The sequence below is a fragment of the Pelophylax lessonae genome (genome assembly GCF_965119305.1).
Source record: "Pelophylax lessonae genome assembly, chromosome: 11".
NCBI lineage: Eukaryota > Metazoa > Chordata > Amphibia > Anura > Ranidae > Pelophylax > Pelophylax lessonae.
In genome coordinates, this window is record NC_138778.1 from 162,701,494 (window position 1) to 162,726,630 (window position 25,137).

A 25,137-nucleotide genomic window follows, 5' to 3' on the forward strand; every position below is an offset into this window, starting at 1 on the left:
CAGCCCCTTCTCTTATGCTTTTCTTGCTGGGTTTTGCCACAAATGTCCAGAGGTAGCCAAAATTCAGACATAAAATAAAGGGAAAAGTACGCATTTAAAAGTTCCTGTAAACATAGATATCATAAGACATAACACATAACTAAAAAATAAATGATCTAACATATGAGCAGTCATTATTAATGACTGTTAATCCATCGGAACCTATTTTCCAAATGAATAACTTTTACTAAAGACTATAAAGAGAATAATAATTTAATCTGCTTACCTTTAGGAGTTAGAACCTGAATGGTTTGAGGCTTGACTGAGCTATAAATAACGAGAATAGGAATATCATTTTGAGATTGATTTCCGATTTTCCAAGGGTGGTTATTTCCATATACTAATAGAGTTAAGTATGAATACACATTTTAATTACAGTATAGGTACCAATATTTTAACAAAACTTATCTTACATAGGCTGTCCATCAAGTAAGCAACGGTAGGTTTCAATTTCTCTCTCCAGTCTAGTCTTGATGTCAAGAAGTTGATCATACTCTAAGCCTTGTCTCTCCATATCTGTCCTTACTTCACATAACTGTTCCTCCAAAGAGCTTATTTTTGCCTGGATTTGCCCAAGTTGCATGCAGTAGTTGCCTTCTGTTTCAGCCAAGGAGCTTTCCAGTGTTTGTTTCTAAAGAAAGAGACCATTGTTCATTAAGTATCTAGTCCTTCATACAGTAATAGATATATCATTATCGTCAGCCTTACACTTATAATGTTTGTGCGATAGCTTACTGTTTACTTTGTTTAAAGTACATGCAAACCTAAATACTAAAACAAACTGCATTAACATGTTAAGGTGATTTCAAAAGTAATTTTCAGTATTTTTATAAGTTTGCAGCTTTTAATAAAAAATACCATGTCATCCTGCCATGAAAGTCTTTTTGCTAGCACTTGCTGTTATAGGCTGACAATACTTGCGCTCCTGTGTTGTCTCCCTGTCATATAAACTTGCAACACACTACAAGCGGGTGTACTGATGGACATTGCACAGGCGTGTTCATCAATTGCTACCATTACAAAACCCGCACTGAGCAATGATGTGCAGCTGCTGATGGAGTACATGTATGTGGACTGTAAGGACGTTGCAGGAGATCAACAGTCCTTATATGCTTTTTTTTTTTTTTTACACAAAAAAGTTATAAATGAAGGTAAATGCCATTATATGAAATACAAAAATCCCTCCTAACAAAGAATACATTATTGTTTGTCAAAAAAAGATTTTCTAGGTAACCCCATCTATAGAAAAATACTATTTGAAGATAGAGCATGGTAATTATTCATATTTTAGCCTTACCATTGCAAGGGCAGCTTGTAGTTCAATCTCTAGAGCTTGTACAGATCTCTTCAGATCAATAATTTCATTTCTACTAGATTGAATCTGCTCAGCACCAGATGAAATTTCCTGTTTGAGGGCTCGACTCTGAAACACAACCATCAAAGATTTTGGAAACTGAACTGAAAATAGTTTAGTCTACATTTATAATGGCAGTAATTTGGCTTTCATTTTTTACCGCTTCATTGAATTGAGCTTCAGCCTCCCTTCTGTTCTTATCTGCTAAATATTCATAGTCAGATCTCATATCATTCAGGATTTTGGTGAGGTCATTTCCTGGAGCAGCATTCATCTCCACAAAAAGTTGTCCTGTGACTCCTTGGTAGCTCTTCATTTCCTGAAAGAAATAATAAAAACAATAAAGTTGAAGTGTCTGGAAATGTTAGCTGGCTTTTCCAATTCCCAAGAAAGATTAAAACTTCGAGCAGAGTGTATAATAAAATAGTACATGTAAAATGAGTTTTGCATCTGTAGTAAAAGACATTGTGAGGACTACTTTATCATACCTCTTCATGGTTCTTCTTGAGACACACAATCTCCTCAGACAAACTTTCAATCTGAGACTCAAGGTCACATTTAGCCAAGCTGAGGTCATCTAGTACTTTGCGCAGGCCATTAATATCAGCTTCCACATTTTGACGGAGACTCAACTCATTTTCAAACCTGCATGGCAGAAGATGTGATAATCCACATACAAAGTAAACAATGCACAACACAGATATAATAATTGTCTAAAAAATTTCATTTTTATTCAGATACTTACTTGAGCTTAAAATCATCGGCTGCCAAACGGGCATTGTCAATTTGGAGGACAACTCTTGCATTATCCACAGTGGCTGCTTGAATCTATACAAAAAGTCAAATGTTAGAAACTGTTTAGATATCATTGAATTGTACCCAATAATCTACAGACAAATAATTATACATCTCCTCTCGGCAGCCAGAACATTAATTCTGCGAAAGTGGAAATCCACTGATATTCCTAATCTTTCTGAAGTAATAACACTTGTTAACGAAAACTACAAGTTAGAAAAAGCTTTATCTTTTAACAATTTAACATACCATAAATTTCATAAAAATTGGTTGGCATGGCCCTATTTAACATATGATACTAGAAGCTTATAACTTGGCTCATTGTTAATTGTTAATTGACTCCTACTTATCCTTGTCTAGGAGATGAGAGGAGGGGACGGCGACCTAAGGCTTAGTGACATTGTTCCCTTAGGGGTTCTAGGCCGGAGTGGTCAAATACCTCTCCCTGGTCTCGTTGTTGAATGATACAGTGTTAAACTTTATTTGTATTGTGTAACACAGCTTAATATGAAGATTGTAATTACTGTTTGAATACCAGTATGTTCTTTATTGGAAAATGTTCTACCTTGTTGTTGTTATTTTCTGATATCACACTTTGTTTATTGTGATTCTCTGTTTTCTTTTCATCTGTTTTCTTTTTTGAAATTTAATAAAAATTATTGATTGAAAAAAAACTGTTTAGATATGTGTATAATGTGATTTACTTAATTAACTTTGTAATGCAATATTTCTTTATCCAAGGAAAATATTCATCCGCTTGAATATTAAATACATGAAGGCAAAAATGTCAAACATTTTAAAAAAGTACCTGTAATAAATAAATAAATAACTAAACAAATAATCTCTCCATTTTTGTTTTTAGCTTTCATGTATAGTTACCACAATAATACTTTAAAATCAATACCTGCTTCTTGAGATCTTCGATGATTTGGTAATATTTGCAGTAGTCCTTCACTTGCTTGTTATCGTTGCTGTGCTGTTCATACCAAGCCTTAATTTTGCATTCAAGGTTATCGTTGGCATCTTCTAATTCCCTCACTTTGTCCAGGTATGAAGCCAGGCGGTCATTAAGATTTTGCATGGTTTCCTTCTCACTTCCAGAGAGGAGGCCATCTCCACCAAACAATGCACCACCAAAGCCACCACCAATGGATCCTGCACTAAAGCCACCAACAGCTCCTCCACTTAAGCTCCCAACACCAAAAGCACCTCCACTTTGGTGTGCACTAAAGTTTCCTGCACCACATGTAGCTCCAGAACTTCCAAGAAAGGAGCAAATGGCTGGTCCATAATTTCCAGCTCCAACAGAATACCTTGAGGAAGCAGATGTTTTTGAGTAAGACATGTTCTTGGTATGATAGCCCTTCAAGTAGCTAGATGAAACAGATAGCAAGCTTTCTCTCTGATAAAATCATTAGCCTTTATATACAATTTCTCGTGGGTGGTTCAGTTTCCTACAACACCCAAAACCATGTCTGGCTCTCAAATTCTTGATGAAAGGTTAATTGAAAAATAAAGTTAGTGTGTCCACTTGGCCTACTTTGGAGAATGCCTTAGGCTGCTTATTGCAAAAAAAGGATATAAGGGTGGAGTATGGATAAATATTTTTTTTCTTTAATCATTTAAATCTAGACAATTATGTATGTTTTGAAACTCTTTACCCTCCCTGAGTGTTTTTTATAGATGAAAATTATGAGTGAATTGCCAAGCCAAAGCCATCTAGACATTGCATGACTGATTCTTGAGAAACCATACCTCAAAAGTTAATCACTACTGTAGGAATGTCAAATGGGTATAAGAGGTTTTATGGGATTAAAAACACTTCATAATCAGTTTACACTTTTTTTAAGTGTACACAACAGCAACCTATTGAAACATAAAAGAGTGATGGCAGAAAAAGACCAAGTGGTCCATTGAGTCTGTCACTTTTTTTAACCATTTAATCTAAGTATAGATCTACAGTATCTCACAAAAAATATTTAATTATATCTTTTCATGTGACAACACTGAAGGAATGACACTTTGCTACAATGTAGAGTAGTGAGTGTACAGCTTGTATAACAGTGTAAACTTGCTGTCCCCTCAAAATAACTTAACAGGCAGCCATTAATGTCCAAACCGCTGGCAACAAAAGTGAGTACACCAAATGGGCCCAATTAGCCATTTTTTCTCCCTGATGTCATGTGTTACAATGTCTCAGGTGTGAATGGGGAGCAGGTGTGTTAAATTAGATGTTATCACTCTCACTCTCTCATCCTGGTCACTGGAAGTTCAACGTGGCACCTTATGGCAAAGACCACTCTGAGGATCTGAAAAAAAGAATTGATGCTCTACATAAAGATGGCCTGGGCTATAAGAAGATTGCCAATACCATAAAACTGAGCTGCAGCATGGTGGCCAAGACCATACAATGGTTTACCAGGACAGGTTCTATTCAGAACAGGCCTCGCCATGGCCGACCAAAGAAGTTGAGTGCACTACCTTATTCCCTATCAAAGGTTTCAGTTGTGAAACCCCTTTTGCTTTCTTTCGCCAACACTATACAGTTTGCATTACATTATCCCTCAGACCATTTTTGTTGCACTTCTCTGGACTCTTTCTGTCTATCAATATCTTTTTGTAAGAGAGGTCCCCAGAACTGGACACAGTGCTCTAAATGAGGTCTAACTAAAGTACTATTGGAGAATTAGAGCCTCTGTCTTCCTTTTGGTGATCCCTCCAGTAAAGCAACTTAGAATTATTTTTGCTTTCTCCAATGCCAAGTTACACTGTTTGCTTATTTTCGATCACCAAACTCGCTCATCCATGTCTTTATAGACCTTGCTTTGTGCACTGTTCCAAATCATTTGGTGGAGGGGAGATCATGGTGTGGGGCTGTTTTTCAGGGGTTGGGCTTGGCCCCTTAGTTCCAGTGAAGGGAACTCTTAAGGTGTCAGCATTCCTAGACATTTTGGACAATTTCATGGTCCCAAATATGTGGGAACAGTTTGGGGATGGCCCATTTCTGTTCCAACATGACCTTACACCAGTGCACAAAGCCAGGTCCTTAAAGACATGGATAAGCAAGTTTGAGGCGGAGGAACTTGACATGTCTGACCTCACAACTGCGCTTCTAGAAGAATGGTCAAACATTCCAACAGACACACTCCTAAAACTTGTGAACAGCCTTCCCAGAAGATTTGAAGCTGTTATAGCTGCAAAGGATGGGCCAACTCTATATTGAACTCTACGGGCTAAGACTGGGATGCCATTAAAGTTCATGTGCGTGTAAAGGCAGGAATCCCAATACTTTAGACAATATAGTGTATCTTGTATCCTTTGTGACTATCCAGGAATATATTTAAATGCAATTTTTTGTGTCTTCAGTTTAGCTCTAAAGAAAACTACATATACAGTTAGGTATATTGCTACAGACATACTGGGGTTGATTTACTGAAGACAAATGGGCTCTTAATTTTTTAAGGAAAGTTGCACTTTGCAAAAAACTTTTCCACAGAGCTTAGTGAATGATGTAAAACTCTGCAGAAAACCATCATCCAATCATGTACAAGTGAACAGTCTCTTTGTATTTAGTAAATCAACACTACTGTGTTAGCATTTCATGATTAGGAATGATCGAACTTTTGAAAAGTTCGGTTTGGCCAGAACACCCGAACTTCCCGAAAGTTCGGGTTCGGATTCCAGAACCCCATTGAAATCAATGGGACCCGAACTTTGGTAATAAAAAAACACCATTTTGAAACCCTAAAACACAACAAATGCCCCTAAAAAGTGCATAGGGTTCTGGGTCATGCCCCAGGGACTATTAATCACACAAAAAAAAGTTCTTAAAAATTGTCGTTTTTGATAGACAACCAATTATTGAAAAAATTATTGAAAAAAAAAAAAGAGAGATTTCTTTGGATTTAGTGTCTGGGGGGTCTAAAAAGTGTACATGTGAAGTTTCAGCTCTGTAGCATGTCCAGAACCAGAAAAAAAAGGATAAATTTTCTTAGAATTTTTAGTAGCGCAGGGATGGGGTTCCGCTCCTTTCACACCTGGGCGTTTTTGTTACTTAGGGTCATTGTCTTGTTGGAAGGTAAGCAAGGTCTGAGGTCCAGAGCACTCTGGAGAAGGTTTTTGTCCAGGATATCCCTGTACTTGGCCACATTCATCTTACCCTCGATTGCAACCAGTCGTCCTGTCCCTGCAGCTGAAAAACACCCCCACAGCATGATGCTGCCACCACCATGCTTCACTGTTGGGACTGTATTGGACAGGTGATGAGCAGTGCCAGGTTTTCTACACACATACCGCTTAGAATTAAGGCCAAAAAGTTCTATTTTGGTCTCATCAGACCAGAGAATCTTATTTCTCACCATCTTGGAGTCCTTCAGGTGTTTTTTAGCAAACTCCATGCGGGCTTTCATGTGTCTTACACTGAGGAGAGGCTTCCGTCGGGCCACTCTGCCATAAAGCCCTAACTGGTGGAGGGCTGCAGTGATGGTTGACTTTCTACAACTTTCTCCCATCTCCTGACTGCATCTCTGGAGCTCAGCCACAGTGATCTTTGGGTTCTTCTTTACCTCTCTCACCAAGGCTCTTCTCCCCCGATAACTCAGTTTGGCCGGACGGCCAGCTCTAGGAAGGGTTCTGGTCGTCCCAAACATCTTCCATTTGAGGATTATGGAGGCCACTGTGCTCTTAGGAAACTTAAGTGCAGCAGAAATCTTTTTGTAACCTTGGCCAGATCTGTGCCTTGCCACAATTCTGTCTCTGAGCTCTTCAGGCAGTTCCTTTGACCTCATGATTCTCATTTGCTCTGACATGCATTGTGATCTGGAAGGTCTTATATAGACAGGTGTGTGGCTTTCCTAATCAAGTCCACTCAGTATAATCAAACACAGCTGGACTCAAATGAAGGTGTAGAACCATCTCAAGGATGATCAGAAGAAATGGAAAGCACCTGAGTTAAATATATGAGTGTCACAGCAAAGGGTCTGAATACTTAGGACCATGTGATATTTCAGTTTTTCTTTTTTAATAAATCTGCAACAATGTCAACAATTCTGTGTTTTTCTGTCAGTATGGGGTGCTATGTGTACATTCATGAGGAAGAAGAATGAACTGATTTTAGCAAATGGCTGCAATATAACAAAGAGTGAAAAATTTAAGGGGGTCTGAATACTTTCCGTACCCACTGTATATGTGTGTGTGTGTATATATATATACCCCTATACAGAAGTTCAGATGTCATGCCTGGCTCCAAAGACGTCCACAAAAAAGCCCAATAAACGCCTGAAACAAAAACGCCCAGGTGTGAAAGGAGCGGAACCCCATCCCTGCTCTACTAAAAATTCTAAGAAAAATTATCTTTTTTTTCTGGCGGTCACCCTGACATGGATGAGTTCTGTCACCCTGGCATAGCAGTCAGAGTCAGTTCACCCTAAACTACACTACGATCACCCTGACACTTAAAACTTTCCCTACAGAAACTAGATTATTGAATCTAACTATAGTGGTATATAGTACCCTAACTACACTGCATATCCCTTTCCTCACACTAATAATTGCAAAATGACACTGGAGCAGCAGGAGTAACAGAAATGCTTCCACTCTATTCCACAGCCTCTCTATTACAGTGCTAGAGATTTGGCGGGGCTATGTTATATACTGGGGGGCGTATTCACTACTGATTGGCCTCTGGACCCCGTAGTCACTCCAATAACATTCCTAGCAGACTCCTACCCCCTCAATTGGCTTTTCCTGACGTTTCTGGTCCAATCACGGGCTTTTAAAGCCCAGTTCCTGTCCCATTGCATTTTGGGCGGTTCTGGTGCTGAAATTTCGAACTCTAAGTTAAGGACCGCCCGCTGCATATATACTGCAGCAGGCAGCCCCTCCTGCACGAACCGATGTAGCCCTGTGTCGGTCGCACGCCTGCTGCTAGGGGGTGAGCACGTGCCACCGGCGGCGGGCTGTCGCCCCCACTCGGCACCGGTGACTCCGATGCATGGGGGCCGGTGGCTCCGATTGCCTGCGTGGCCCATACGTGATGCCATTTCACCGAGCGCTGCACTTAAGACCGCCTCCCACAGTCCGGTCCGGTCACTGTGCCAGCCATCCATCCACCCAAAGGTCCTGGCCTCAGCCACCCACCACAGATTGCCAGCCGCCAGCCACCCAACCTACAGCAACTGAACCGGCCAGCATCCAGCCACCCAGCCCACAACAGGGTCCCAGCGAGCAAGCAACCAGCCACCCAGATGACACCACCAAGCCAGCCACCCACCACTGTGACCAGTGTTCCAGTAAGCCTGCACCCCACAGTAGGCCAGGGTGAGTGAGTGACACCAAGCCAGCCACCCACACAACAGGGTAACCCCAAGCCTGCCCCCCACCACAGTGTTCCAGCAAGCCAGCCACCCACCACAGTGTTCCAGCAAGCCAGCCACCCACCACAGTGTTCCTGCAAGCCAGCCACCCACCACAGTGTTCCTGAAAGCCAGCCACCCATAACAGGGTGACACCAAGCCAGCCAGCCACCACAGTTTTCCTGCAAGCCAGCCACCCATAACAGGGTGACACCAAGCAAGCCAACTAGGCACCACAGACTGTTCCTGAAAGCCAGCCACCCATAACAGAGTGACACCAAGCCAGCCAGCCACCACAGTGTTCCTGCAAGCCAGCCACCCATAACAGGGTGACACCAATCCAGCCAGCCACCACTGTGTTCCTGCAAGCCAGCCATCCATAACAGGGTGACACCAAGCCAGCCATCCACCACAGTGTTCCTGCAAGCCAGCCACCCATAACAGGGTGACACCAAGCAAGCCAACCAGGCACCACAGACTGTTCCTGAAATCCAGCCACCCATAACATGGTGACACCAAGCCAGCCACCCACCACAGTGTTCCTGCAAGCCATCCACCCATAACAGGGTGACACCAAGCCAGCCAGCCGCCACAGACTGATCCTGAAAGCCAGCCACCCATAACAGGGTGACACCAAGCCAGCCATCCACCACAGTGTTCCCGCAAGCCAGCCACCCACCACAGTGTTCCTGCAAGCCAGCCACCCACCACGGTGTTCCTGAAAGCCAGCCACCCATAACAGGGTGACACCCAGCCAGCCAGCCACCACAGTTTTCCTGCAAGCCAGCCACCCACCCACCACAGTGTTCAAGCAAGCAAGCCACCCACCACAGTGTTCCAGTAAGCCAGCCACCCATAACAGGGTGACACCAAGCCAGCCACCACAGTGTTCCTGCAAGCCAGCCACCCAGAACAGGGTGACACCAAGCCAGCCACCACAGTGTTCCTGCAAGCCAGCCACCCAGAACAGGGTGACACCTATCCAGCCAGCCACCACAGTGTTCCTGCAAGCCAGCCACCCATAACAGGGTGACACCAATCCAGCCAGCCACCACAGTGTTCCTGCAAGCCAGCCACCCAGAACAGGGTGACACCAAGCCAGCCACCACAGTGTTCCTGCAAGTCAGCCACCCAGAACAGGGTGACACTTATCCAGCCAGCCACCACAGTGTTCCTGCAAGCCAGCCACCCATAACAGGATGACACCAATCCAGCCAGCCACCACTGTGTTCCTGCAAGCCAGCCACCCATAACAGGGTGACACCAAGCCAGCCATCCACCACAGTGTTCCTGCAAGCCAGCCACGCATAACAGGTTGACACCAAGCAAGCCAACCAGGCACCACAGACTTTTCCTGAAAGCCAGCCACCCATAATATGGTGACACCAAGCCAGCCACCCACCACAGTGTTCCTGCAAGCCATCCACCCATAATAGGGTGACACCAAGCCAGCCAGCCACCACAGACTGATCCTGAAAGCCAGCCACCCATAACAGGGTGACACCAAGCCAGCCAGCCAGCCACCACAGTGTTCCTGCAAGCCAGCCACCCATAACAGGGTAACACCAAGCCAGCCAGCCACCACAGTGTTCCTGCAAGCCAGCCACCCATAACAGGGTGACACCAAGCCAGCCACCCACCACAGACTGTTCCTAAAAGCCAGCCACCCATAACAGGGTTACAGCAATCCAGCCAGCCACCACAGTGTTCCTGCAAGCCAACTACCCATAACCGGGTGACACCAAGCCAGCGAGCCACCACAGTGTTCCTGCAAGCAGCCACCCATAACAGGGTGACACAAAGCAAGCCAACCAGGCACCACAGACTGTTCCTGAAAGCCAGCCACCCATAACCCACAGAATACCTGTGGATCCAATTTCTTCATTGATTGGGACTGGTCCACTTCGTGAGCATCAGGGGCACTACATTGAATTCCATATTTTTGGGGACCACTCCATCTCTGATTTGCTTGCAATATTCATATTTCTGGTAAGCAGTGGTATATGTTAGTGGTGGTCACTGTTATGGATTGAACTTGTCGCATGGGATGGATCTGTGGCAGATTGAACTTTGTTTTTTTTTGTAACTAATTTTTATATATCTGGTAAGCAGCTTGTGATGCTGGTGGTGGTTCTTCACTTTACTTAGCACCCACTTCTTATTCATTCACCTAGGGGGTCCCTAGTGTGTGTACTTCCTGTTCAAATACAGTATCACGCTATGTATATTTTTATTTCATGTGCACTTGATTGATGTCCATTGAGCCTATCGTATCGTCTGTGGTCTGGAATCCTCCTCAAAGGTCTTCCCTTAGGATTCACATTTGATCCGGAAAATTACCTTCTTCTTATCAGGTGATTAATACTTCTGTATCTGGTAAGCAGTATATATACTACCATCTATAGAGGAGTTTCTCTTGGAAGCAATTGGACTCTTGTTTATACATTCACTTAATTCATTGGTTATGGGACTTTATTAGGACTTTCTCCTATAATTCATTTTTTTGGTCTTTTCAATTTAGCGCAGCTTTTTATATTATTTGTTTCTAAGATGTTTGTCACATTTAAGTTGCTGCTTTGAACACTTTTGAATATTTAGCGCAGTTTCTTTTTATATAACCCATAACAGGGTGACACCAAGCCAGCCAGCCACCACAGTGTTCCTGCAAGCCAGCCACTCATAACAGGGTGACACCAAGCCATCCAACCAGCCACCACACACTGTTCCTGAAAGCCAGCCACCAATGACAAGGTGACACCAGTCACCCAGCCAGCCAGCCACTCGGTTTCTTACTGCGGCTTGGAAGGAGTTATTGTATGTCGCCAGTTACAGGTGCATGGATGCACCGAAAAATGTGAGTTTTTTAAACATTTCTTTTTAATAAAAAGGTTTGCTGAAATGGTATAAGCACTATTGGAGTTTTCCTGTTTTTCATACAACACGGAGCAACTTCTGTACTGGAATTGTAGAGGGAGTGATGGAAGGATTCATCTGATCTCTGTTATATAAGTTGTTTTATATCGTGGTGTGAGCCAAGGATCACTGGAAGGGTCATCCCTGGATAGGAACCCCTATTTGATGAGCTTGATTTTACCATCTTTAAGATGAGCGTCCATTCACAAGGGGGTGCACAGTGATTCATAAAGCCGTGACACCTTGGTCACTCACTTCTCTGGGGAACTTCTGCCACCCATTGGTGGTTTCAAGCACTTCAGGATACTGCAATTTGCACTGAGTCACAGAGACTATTTGTTTATTTTTTCAGTTCTTTGGACTATTATCATCTTGTTTCACATTTTTGAAATATCCACTTTGCACTGTATGAGCAAAATTTTTTGTGATTAATTTGCTAAGAAGTATGTGGCACTATAATTTATTTATTGATGCACTTTAAGTAGTATTGGCACTATGCACTTTTACAAGTAATTTATTGGATTTATTGAAATTATACAATTGAATTTTTGATTTATTCACATATTAATTTTTTTTTTTATTTATATATATATATTTTTTTTATTTGTCACCATTTATAGATTTTTATTATGCGCGACACATACTTGAGCCAAGCTACACACTGAAGAGTGAGAAGTATTATCGAACGGAAATGCTGGCAAAGCTACACCAAAAGATCGTTGACAAAGTAAAGGCTATGCTGCAACCAGAGAATGCTGGCAACTCACTCTCATTCACAACGGACTGCTGGTCACAAACAGAGTCCGAGTCACTACTCATTCTTACATGCCACTTCATTGACAGCGGATGGACAAAAAGACAATTGGTGTTGAATACAAAAGTGATGCAAGGATCCCACACTGAGTACAGTAGAGAAATGTTTTGAAGCATGCTTGAAGAATGGGGAATCAACAAAGACCGAGTGATGCTTGCGCAACTTCGAGACAGTGGAGCAAACATGCCTAAAGGAATGAGGCTTGCTGATACGTCAGACCTCTGTGTCATCATGGCAAACAACACCCTCCAACTTTCAAATGATGGTCTGTCAAGCCAAAGAACTTTGATTGATATATGTTTTGAGAAGCATGAAGAGGTTAAAAATGTTGTGCTTGCAAGTCTTTTGAATCCTCGATACAAGAACCATGCTTTCTCTTCTGATGATGTATTGGCTAGGCAAAACAATGGCTGACAGAAGATATTCAACAGGAGGTTCCTGCCGAAAAGACAAATCCAGAACACTATTTTTATGAAGAGCCGCATGCTGAAAAAACAGACAAATGTCCAAAAATATGTCCATGAACAGAAGAGAATCTTCTTCATCGTGGTCGAATTTATCAGGACGTTTTCAGTGTTTTATTGGGGCCTCATGCAGAGGATTCAGTTTCTTCTGAATCTGCAACGATGAGCCTGGATGATGAACTTCATCTCTATTTGAAAGAAGCCGTAATTGACAGAAGAAGTCATCCTCTTCAGTGGTGGAGAGAAAATGAGGCATGATACAAAAGACTTGCTTGCTTCCCATGCTAGAAGATACCTCTCTCTCTCTGCTCCTCTGTCCTCTGCTCCTCCTGAGCATGTTTACGAAGTTGCAGCATTGTTTGAACATAACAGAAGATCTTTAACAGGTGACCATAGACATGCTGAAATGTTCTGCTTTCTGCATTATAATATAGTTCTACTTAACTGGGAGTATTGAAAAGAGTAGTGTCCACTCCAATCCACTGTCTAGCTGTTGCCTACCTTTTTTCTAGCAGTTTTGCACTGACTGCTGTAGTTGCAGTGAGTGCCCTACTGCAGAGGTAGTCCACTGACTCCAATCCAATCCACTGTCTAGATGTTGCCTAGCTTTTTTTCTAGCAGTTTTGCACTGACTGCTGTAGTTGCAGTGAGTGCCCTACTGCTAAGAGTCCAATCCATTCCACTGTCTAGATGTTGCCTAGCTTTTTTTTCTAGCAGATTTGAACTGACTGCTGTAGTTGCAGTGAGTGCCCTACTGCAGAGGTAGTCCACTGACTCCAATCCAATCCAATGTATAACTGTTGCCTAGCTTTTTTTCTACAGTTTTGCACTGACTGCTGTAGCTGCAGTGAGTGCCCTACTGCCAATAGTCCAATCCAGACCAATGTGTAGCTGTTGCCTAGCTTTTTTTTCTAACAGTTCTGCACTGACTGCTGTAGTTGCAGTGAGTGCCCTACTGCAGAGGTAGTCCACTGACTCCAATCCAATTCACTGTCTAGCTGTTGCCTAGCTTTTTTCTAGCAGTTTTGCACTGACTGCTGTAGTTGCAGTGAGTGCCCTACTGCAGAGGCAGTCCACTGACTCCAATCCAATCCACTGTCTAGCTGTTGCCTAGCTTTTTTTTTGTAGCAGTTTTGCACTGACTGCTGTAGTTGTAGTGAGTGCCCTACTGCAGAGGTAGTCCGCTGAGTGACTCCAATCCATTCCACTGTCTAGATGTTGCCTAGCTTTTTTTTGTAGCAGTTTTGCACTGACTGCTGTAGTTGTAGTGAGTGCCCTACTGCAGAGGTAGTCCGCTGAGTGACTCCAATCCAATCCACTATCTAGCTGTTTATTAGCTTTTTTCTAGCAGTTTTGCACTGACTGCAGTAGTTGCAGTGAGTGCCCTACTGCTAAGAGTCCAATCCAATCTAATGTCTAGCTGTTGCCTAGCATTTTTTTTTTTAGCAGTTTTGCACTGACTGCTGTAGTTGCAGTGAGTGCTCTACTGCCAAGAGTCCAATCCAATTTCTAGCTGTTGCCTAGCTTTTTTTTCTAGCAGTTTTGCACTGACTACTGTAGTTTCAGTGGGTGCCCTACTGCAGAGGTAGTCCACTTGAAGGCTTCCTATCACTTTTTATGCAGTTAAGGTGTGAAGAACGAGCACTTAATGTTAAATATGTTAATAAATAAAGATTAACATGTTTATTAAGAGGTTTGTGTTGAATTTTGTGTTTTTTTGGAAAATTTTACATGTGTGAAAATATCGGCCGATACCGATATGCGATCGGCAAAATATCGGTATCGGCAACGAAAAACCGATATCGGTCGATCATTAGCGCAAACCAATCTAAATACGCTTATTGCCATTTTTCAAGAGTGGAAAAGAATCCGCGCTTAGGATAATATCGAAGGGAGGGGGTAGAAAAAAAGAGAGATTGGCTGCAGCCCACTTCAGAATATAACCCACTAGAGATTATATTAGATATATAGAGGAAAAAGGAGAAGTGCTTGGCGCTGCCAATATATGCGTTTAAAAGTGTGGAAGGTAGAAGCTAGTATAGACAACACAGATGTCACAAATATTATAACTATTATGCACGTTTGAAAAAATGAATATTAAATAAATAAGTGAGGTTTTAAATGAGGTAAAAACAGGAATAAAGTGTAAGAGCATAAAACCTAGAGCCCAATATTTAAATGTATAAAAGTAAATAGGTATGCAAAAAAAGAAGGTGACATATACATCCACAATATACTCTAATAAAGGATATATATATATATATATAGTGCCCTTCAAGTGAGGGTGAAGTGGTGGTGTATAAATGATAATAAAAAGGTAGAGTAGAAAAAATTAATATATATAAATAATTTTACAGTGACTTGAGTGACCATAAAGTGACATGTGCAAAAAAGGAAAAGAGACCTCAATCCCAAGCCTGGGAAGAGAGAGTGTCCAATGTGGTTCCCCAAAAATGACAATGGGGTGGGCCACAGATGGAGGAAAATAAATCCAAAAAATAAATAATAAAAAATGCTGAAAAAAAATATATATAAAATGGTGGCTAGGTGATTGATACACAGAATATCTCAAAATCAATAGTGTGCTAGTGAAAAAATGCGCAAAGAAAGTGGTCAAAAATGCATAAGAAAAAACATCCACTGAGTCCTTAAGAAGCGCATAGAGGTATATCAGTCCAAAATAGTGGTGAGGTGCCAAAATCACAGGTGCGACCGGTTGGATGATTCTTAGAGTGAAGACTAAGGTGCTCCCCTATTCAGTGGGTCCGGTGCTCCCCTTTCTAGTAAATACCGAGCTTACCAGAAAGTACTACCCCTACAGGGGTAGAGCGCAGGTCGATAATTGTAGGGATCGCTCCCAAAGCAGAGGGGTCCGGTCACCTGGTCCACTTCTAATATTCCAATTGCCCGAGTCACAACTAATTGGCGTGTTAGTAGGGGTGTTCCAACATTAATACTCCAACCAAGCCATTCCAGGACATGTATATAAATAAAGAAAGATGCCTCCAAATGGTGAAATACCGCTAGACTTTTATTAAAAACATCCAAGATAAAAGCAGGTACTCACATAAAAAATAGTGCTAACGTTCCCTCAGGACTTAGGAGCCGCAAGGTCCTCTCTGGCGGTGGGGTGATGAACGGTAAGCGTTCTCCCGACCGGAGCTGCGTCCCAAGCCGATCAATACAATGCAAGCGGAAGTGATGCGGTGCGCACTCTACATGTTTCGTCGTATGACGTCATCAGGAGTAGCCAAACTCCTGGCTACTCCTGATGACGTCATACGACGAAACATGTAGAGTGCGCACCGCATCACTTCCGCTTGCATTGTATTGATCGGCTTGGGACGCAGCTCCGGTCGGGAGAACGCTTACCGTTCATCACCCCACCGCCAGAGAGGACCTTGCGGCTCCTAAGTCCTGAGGGAACGTTAGCACTATTTTTTATGTGAGTACCTGCTTTTATCTTGGATGTTTTTAATAAAAGTCTAGCGGTATTTCACCATTTGGAGGCATCTTTCTTTATTTATATACATGTCCTGGAATGGCTTGGTTGGAGTATTAATGTTGGAACACCCCTACTAACACGCCAATTAGTTGTGACTCGGGCAATTGGAATATTAGAAGTGGACCAGGTGACCGGACCCCTCTGCTTTGGGAGCGATCCCTACAATTATCGACCTGCGCTCTACCCCTGTAGGGGTAGTACTTTCTGGTAAGCTCGGTATTTACTAGAAAGGGGAGCACCGGACCCACTGAATAGGGGAGCACCTTAGTCTTCACTCTAAGAATCATCCAACCGGTCGCACCTGTGATTTTGGCACCTCACCACTATTTTGGACTGATATACCTCTATGCGCTTCTTAAGGACTCAGTGGATGTTTTTTCTTATGCATTTTTGACCACTTTCTTTGCGCATTTTTTCACTAGCACACTATTGATTTTGAGATATTCTGTGTATCAATCACCTAGCCACCATTTTATATATATTTTTTTTCAGCATTTTTTATTATTTATTTTTTGGATTTATTTTCCTCCATCTGTGGCCCACCCCATTGTCATTTTTGGGGAACCACATTGGACACTCTCTCTTCCCAGGCTTGGGATTGAGGTCTCTTTTCCTTTTTTGCACATGTCACTTTATGGTCACTCAAGTCACTGTAAAATTATTTATATATATTAATTTTTTCTACTCTACCTTTTTATTATCATTTATACACCACCACTTCACCCTCACTTGAAGGGCACTATATATATATATATATATATCCTTTATTAGAGTATATTGTGGATGTATATGTCACCTTCTTTTTTTGCATACCTATTTACTTTTATACATTTAAATATTGGGCTCTAGGTTTTATGCTCTTACACTTTATTCCTGTTTTTACCTCATTTAAAACCTCACTTATTTATTTAATATTCATTTTTTCAAACGTGCATAATAGTTATAATATTTGTGACATCTGTGTTGTCTATACTAGCTTCTACCTTCCACACTTTTAAACGCATATATTGGCAGCGCCAAGCACTTCTCCTTATTGCCATTTTTGTTTACCAAAAATATGTAGCAGAAAACAAATTGGCCCAAAATGTTAAACAAAAAATAGATTTTTACATTTTTATTTTTTTGGGGAATGTTATATAGCAGAATGTGAAAAATGCACTGAAATTGCATTGCAATTTCAGAAAAGTTACGACAGCTGCAGATTAAAAATGAGAGGTCATTTTTAATAACATTCAATCACATTATGATTTATGTCACAATTGTATACGCTATCTATTTTTTTTTTTTCGTTATTTGCTATTTTTTTTCCACACGGAAGTGGAGTTACCCTTTAACTAACAATATAAAGTCTCTATATGATTATTTTACTTTTGTTTTCCTTTGTGTATTATGGATTTTCTATCATGTATTATTGATATTTTTGTTCCTGTTTTTGTCCTACGCCCTGCGTGGCGGTTTGTCTCAGAGGTGTTAAAGTATAAAAACTTTCTTTAAATAAAATCTGACTTAAGAAATGGAGAGTTAGAGAAACACTGGCTATACTTGCTGTGTGTGACCGGATGGTGAACTGCAATATTGCTTGGACTGGTGAGCTGCAATATCGCTTGGACTGGTGAGCTGCTTCTGTGTGGATTTACTATCTGCTGCTAGATCAAGAGACTGAGCCCTTTTGGAGCTGTACATACAGCCATATAGTAGCTTTATTGATGCATGCAGGCTTGTGTATGGGACTATTCTCATGTGCACCAACAGGACAACTGAGCCCAACGCTAGCCAGCTGAAGCGTTAGGACTAAAGACTGTCCCTTTACAGCTGCTACACAGAGACCTTTACCTATTTCTCATGACAAGAGGTGCCTCTAAGAGACATTGCACCACATCCTAGCCATTCTTCTAGATTAATTATAGTATAATTATTCACATTTCTGTTACTGTTTATATGCACTGCTTATTGCTGATCTGGCTGATTTATGAGCTGATTTCAGTCTAGTGGTAAAGAACTCTAACTTAAGTCACTACGACCTAAATATCACATTGTTTAACAATGTCTGAATCTTTCCTCTGTGTGCTCATTTATGCTGAAACCAACAATTGCTCTGACCTATAGCAATACAATGAGTTTATATACCAGTAAACAGTCTTGTGTCAATTTCCTAATACTAATTTACAGTCGAGTTAAAGGTATCCACACCTGTGTCCTTATAAGTGTGTGCAGCAACTTTCACTCAACCAGGTGTGCCAGAGGGCCTGAGACTCAAAACAGGGAGCCCAAATTACCGAGGGCTTCTTTGGGGGTAGCGCTTCATAACATAGTGAAAGTGGAGCCAGGGTCTCAGTCTGTCAGGAAGAGCTTCACCATAGTACAGATGCGGTTTCCAGGTGTACACGTATGCGCATGCACCAGCCAAGAACGAGTCTGGCAAATGTGGGCAAACATACACATGCACATGCGCATGCGCAAATGCGAACGCATCTGTCACTAAGGCTGGCATAAAATAGCCTATTTAAAAAGAGCTTCAGCACTGGCTAATTGCTGTTTGGTCAAAGCGTTCTGTGTTGTCCCTGCATTCCTGATTCCTGCATTTGACCTCTGATCTTGGCCCGGCTTACTTCCGACCATTCCTGTCTGCTACTAGTCCTAACTCCTGGTTTCATCCGGGATTCTGTCTCTGTCTGCTACACCTGTTTATCCTGCATCCATTGCCGATTCTGCCTATGACCCGACTATGCTGCTGTCTGCCGTATATGCCTGACCTGTAAACCTGTTACCGACCCAGCTCATATGACCCCCGCTTCCAGCTCTTCCAGCCTACTACAGCTCCTTCAGTCCAGCATCTTTTGCCACCTGCTTCCTGCTGTGCATCGACAGTCTGTAATCAGCCAAGCCAAGCCAGTCTGCCTGCTCCCAGCTATCCTACCGACACGTCTGCCTGCTGTTTCATCTACCTGTACAGACAACTGGACTGATCATAGGCGCTCTTACCCCACCGTGATCCAGGGGATACTGTCTCACCACCGGTGGCCCTCGAGCCGGAGCTGTATGAGAGGCCTTCCTCTGCATGTCGGGCTCACCAACCAGGTGCGTGACACAGTCAAAGCCTGTGAATAAAGGCATATGTTTCTTCAGTGAGTCATGTCAATGCACCCTGCTGGGCTGTTGGCATATATCCACAAAAAGGGGGAGTGATTAGGTATAGAGATGGGGTTTAGCTGTTTTTGACTTTTAGGATATTTACAAATGGCTGAACTCATTTGCAAGGCAGTGTTGTAGAAAGGAAAAGTTTCACTTTGTCTACTGGTGGCTTTCCAAAAACCATTGTCATCTTGGTCTTTCTGTTCAGTTTAATTTTAGGCTTTTTAGAGAAGGCAGCAATTAGAATAAAACTGGTTCTGGTCCAGGAGTAGCTGCTGAAGGCTGCAGTACTAGATATATTATATATATGTGCATAATACATGTATGCAGGACGTGGTATAATGATCTGCATTTGTGTATCAGTCCACAGAATTCAATCAAAACTTGGCTTACGTTTTGGACCTACAGTGTGCCACCAAAATCAGACTTTTGATCAGTTTCCTATCCCTCTGCTTTTCATTTTTGTACATCACTTATGCTTGTCCTAAGCTACAAAATAAGGCAAGGGTGCATGAAGTCAGTTTGTACCCTGTTCCTTTTAAGAGTTGAACTATGATGAGAGTCATATTTGAGAAAAAATATGTACGTTTTGTTATAGACCTGAAACCTATGTTTTATCAAGAGTTTAACTCTCTTTGAAGGAAGGACCAATACATGGAAGCAGTAAGGCACCTCAAAGCCACCTACAGAGCTTTCTGTCACTGAAAAATCTCTGAATTGTATTGTTACTGGTTAACAAGACTTAAAGCAAACACTTTTTACTTACAGCTCATGTGATGTTAAAGGCAAGTTGCAAACATGGTAATAAAAGAAATTGCAATTGCTTAAAACTTGGTATCCTGGTCCTTTCCTTTCAGCCACTGACCTGAAGCAGGAATACAGAACAGAATAACAGGCTTTCAGGCCTCACTGGCTACATGCTTATTCCAGGTCCATGACTCAGATCAGTGAAGCCAGGGTTGGGATTACAGACTTAGACACTGTACATATAAAAGAAAACACAACCCTTCCTATATTTAGTGTGTATAGTAAGCACACAAGCAGAGAAATGGAAGTTTATTTCTCATCAGGTGTCCTGGGCTAATACATGGCACTATTACTGTATATGCAATACATTGTAATTAAAGGTGTTTTTAAACTTATGAGATTTAAAGCTAATTTATTAAAAGAAATGGCGAAGTGCCTAAACTACTTTTTCTTTCGAACAAGATCTTTCTTAACCAAGTTAGATAACATTTATCCCAAATCACACATTACTAGAGACAAATTTTGCATCAGAAGAAAGCTTTATTAATCAGAAATCAGAACAGAAGATAGAAGCACCTCATATTATATTAAGTAATATCAGAATTGAAGAAACAGAACCCTAGAGGTTTGCTCCATGAGAACATCAGAAAAGGTTCCAGAGACTGTAGGTGTAAATGATACAGGAGGGCTTCTTGATACCAATTAGACCTTTTCCTCCCTTTCCTTAACTTCCTGGGACACTGCTATTCCACCAACGTAATCCTCCACAATGGTTCTTATTTTTCTAATCTTCTGTGGCTCTGAAAGGAAAGCATTTGTATTAGTTACTTAAAGTTTTCAATTACAGAATGTGCTAAAGTATGTGTAACATGGTTAAGGGGTGTGCCTTCTATACACATAGTGAGTGTGACACAGTTTTGGCACTGATGTCTTGAAGTGGCCTTTGGTCTTTCTCTTATATAATTCTTCAGTTTGTGCTCATGTTGTGTAGCGAGAACACATTTTCTAGGGTGTATGGATGTGGCCCAGGATGAATTTCTACATAGTCATCCTAGACTATGGCCCATTGTTCAAGGGGCATATTGTAACCACCCATGCGTATAAAAGGATCCAGACTGCTTGCCTACCACTGGTTCCTCTTTGTTACTACCCCTGCATAGTTTAAACATTTTTCCTAACCAGTGTACTGGTTCAATAGTTAGTCTGGTTGAAAAAAAGTCAATAGTTCAACCAATACAATTCAATCGTTACAATTCTGGATCTGTATTCATAGAACCAAACTACTAGAAGAACAGGTGGACCATTTTTTCTTCTTTTCTAATCATTAGTTAAGGTTTTCTAAGATAGCACGAGTAAAAGGTCTTTTTCAGCCTCTCTATACTCATTCCTACCTTGTGCAGCTATAAAGTTTGAACTTGTTAGTATGATATTACTCAACTGAGGTGGAGGGCGTATGGTAGATGGCAGTTGTCATAGGGTACAATAATTATAAAATCCAGCCCTGGATGAGACACATAAGTCTCAATCTAATCTACTCTCTAATGTGCAGCATAATATGTTGGTCATATGATGCAATGTGTCCTATAATTTTGTATGTACTTTGCTATTATAACTATTTACGTTTGAGATACAAGACACAGCAACAGGGTCATTTATTTAATTCACCCCTCTTCTCAATGCTGTCATATAGGGGTGAGGAGACAGTCCTTAGTCCTGTTTATGCTCCAACAAGTCAGTGTGGAGCTAACATGGGATTTTTTTCCCTGTTTCCAATGGCCAAATGTAGTGTTGGAGGAGAGAGAAAAAGTTAAGTTCATGCTGCTGGGGTGGGGGTATTAGGTGACCCTTTACGATGATGTCCACTTAAAAAAGCTATGCCCATTGTGTCAGATGACTACTGTTGTAAAAATAATTGCTATTGGTACTAACGGAGGCAGCATGCAGTCTGCCTAACATGCAGAACTACTTTACAGACTACCAAACCAGAGCAAGGAGGTTTCATGTTTCCTAAGCTAAAGAGTCTTCTGACTCCTCAACATCCTAGGCAGCCCCTTCTCTTATGCTTTTCTTGCTGGGTTTTGCCACAAATGTCCAGAGGTAGTCAAAATTCAGACACAAAATAAAGGGAAAAGTACGCCTTTACAAAGTTCCTGTAAACATAGATATCATAACACGTAACTAAAAAATAAATTATCTAACATATGAGCAGTCATTATTAATGACTGTTAATCCGTCGGAACCTTTTTTCCAAATAAATAACTTTTACTAAAGACTATAAAGGGAATATTCATTTAATCTGCTTACCTTTAGGGGTTAAAACCTGAATGGTTTGAGGCTTGACTGAGCTATAATAAAGAACAGGAATAGGAATATCATTTTTAGACTGATTTATGAGTTTTCCAAGGGTGGTTATTACCATATACTAATAGAGTTAAGTATGAATACAAATTTTAATTACAGTATAGGTACCAATGTTTTAACAAAACGTATCTTACATGGGCTGTCCATCAAGTAAGCAGCGGTAGGTTTCAATTTCTCTCTCCAGTCTAGTCTTGATGTCAAGAAGTTGATCATACTCTAAGCCTTGTCTCTCCATATCTGTCCTTTCTACACATAATTGTTCCTCCAAAGAGCTTATTTTTGCCTGGATTTGCCCAAGTTGCATGCAGTAGTTTCCTTCTGTTTCAGCCAAGGAGCTTTCCAGTGTTTGTTTCTAAAGGAAGAGACCATTGTTCAGTAATTAGTCCTTCATACATTAATAGATATATCATTATCGCCAGCCTTACACTTATACTGTTTGGGCGATAGCTTACTGTTTACTTTGCTTAAAGTACATGCAAACCCAAATACTAAAACAAACTGCATTAACATGTTAAGGTGATTTCAAAAGTAATTTTCAGTATGTTTATAAGTTTGCAGCTTTCAATAAAAAAATACCTGGTGTTCCTGCCACGAAAGTCTTTTTGCTAGCACTTGCTGTTATAGGCTGACAATACTTGCGCTCCTGTGTTGTCTCCCTGTCATATAAACATGCAATACACTACAAGTGCTGTACTGATGGACATTGCACAGGCATGTTCATCGATTGCTACCATTAAAAAACCTGCACTGAGCAATGATGTGCAGCTGCTGATGGAATGCATGTATGTGGACTGTAAGGACGCTGCAGGAGATCAACAGTCCTAATATGCTTTTTTTTTTCTTTAAAACAAAAAAGTTATGAAAAAAGGTAAATGCCATTATATGAAATACAAAAATCCCTCCTAACAAAGAAACATTATTGTCTGTCAAAAAAAGATTTTCTAGGTAACCCCATTTAAAGCAAATACTATTTGAAGATAGAGCATGGTAATAATAGAAGCGTTATTCATATTCTAGCCTTACCATTGCAAGGGCAGCTTGTAGTTCAATCTCTAGAGCTTGTACAGATCTCTTCAGATCAATAATTTCATTTCTACTAGATTGAATCTGCTCAGCACCAGATGAAATTTCCTGTTTAAGGGCTCGACTCTGAAACACAACCATGAAAGATTTTGGAAACTGAACTGAAAATAGTTTAGTCTACATTTATAATGGCAGTAATTTGGCTTTCATTTTTTACCGCTTCATTGAATTGAGCTTCAGCCTCCCTTCTGTTCTTATCTGCTAAATATTCATAGTCAGATCTCATATCATTCAGGATTTTGGTGAGGTCATTTCCTGGAGCAGCATTCATCTCCACAAAAAGTTGTCCTGTGACTCCTTGGTAGCTCTTCATTTCCTGAAAGAAATAATAAAAACAATAAAGTTGAAGTGTCTGGAAATGTTAGGTGACTTTTCCGAATCCCAAGAAAGACTAAAACTTCGATCAGAGAGTATAATACAATAGTACATGTAAAATGACAAGAGTTTTGCATCTGTAGTAAAAGACATTGTGAGGACTACTTTATCATACCTCTTCATGGCTCTTCTTGAGACACACAATCTCCTCAGACAAACTTTCAATCTGAGACTCAAGGTCACATTTAGCCAAGCTGAGGTCATCTAGTACTTTGCGCAGGCCATTAATATCAGCTTCCACATTTTGACGGAGACTCAGCTCATTTTCAAACCTGCATGGCAGAAGATGTGATAATCCACATACAAAGTAAACAATGCACAACACAGATATTAATGATATATAATCAGATATATAAAATAATCAGATATATTAAAGATATATAATAATTGTCTAAAAAATTAAATTTTTGATCAGAAACTTACTTGAGCTTAAAATCATCGGCTGCCAAACGGGCATTGTCAATTTGGAGGACAACTCTTGCATTATCCACAGTGGCTGCTTGAATCTATACAAAAAGACAAATGTTAGAAACTGTTTAGATATGTGTATAATGGGATTTACTTAATTAACTTTGTAATGCAATATTTCTTTATCAATATTCATCTGCTTGAATATTAAATACATGAAGGCAAAAATGTCAAACATTTTTAAAAATTACCTGTAATAAATAAATAAATAAACTCTTCATTTGTGTTTTTAGCTTTCATGTATAGTTACCACAATAATGCTTTAAAGTCAATACCTGCTTCTTGAGATCTTCAATGGTTTGGTAATATTTGCAGTAGTCCTTCACTTGCTTGTTATCATTGCTGTGCTGTTCATACCAAGCCTTAATTTTGCATTCAAGGTTATCGTTGGCATCTTCTAATTCCCTCACTTTATCCAGGTATGAAGCCAGGCGGTCATTAAGATTTTGCATGGTTTCCTTCTCACTACCAGAGAGGAGGCCATCTCCACCAAACATTGCACCACCAAAGCCACCACCAATAGATCCTGCACTAAAGCCACCAACAGCTCCTCCACTCAAGCTCCCAACACCAAAAGCACCTCCACTTTGGTGTGCACTAAAGCTTCCTGCACCACATGTAGCTCCAGAACTTCCAAGAAAGGAGCAAATGGCTGGTCCATAATTTCCAGCTCCAACAGAATACCTTGAGGAAGCAGATGTTTTTGAGTAAGACATGTTCTTGGTATGATAGCC

At 41.0% G+C, this 25,137-nt stretch overlaps 1 protein-coding gene across 1 annotated transcript; it reads right to left on the reverse strand.

Annotated features, from left to right (window-relative positions):
- Positions 1-438: 438 nt before the first annotated feature.
- On the reverse strand, positions 439-25,137 carry LOC309567456 (uncharacterized protein). The gene is made up of 14 exons (XM_082272845.1): positions 24,679-25,137; positions 24,359-24,441; positions 24,051-24,207; positions 23,718-23,876; positions 23,501-23,626; positions 22,612-22,829; positions 22,421-22,461; positions 20,825-20,916; positions 3,093-3,590; positions 2,139-2,221; positions 1,882-2,038; positions 1,554-1,712; positions 1,337-1,462; positions 439-670 (listed from the first exon to the last, which is right to left on the reverse strand). Exons 1-14 carry the CDS (start codon positions 25,117-25,119, stop codon positions 449-451), a joined length of 2,562 nt encoding a protein of 853 aa, XP_082128971.1. The 5' UTR covers positions 25,120-25,137; the 3' UTR covers positions 439-448.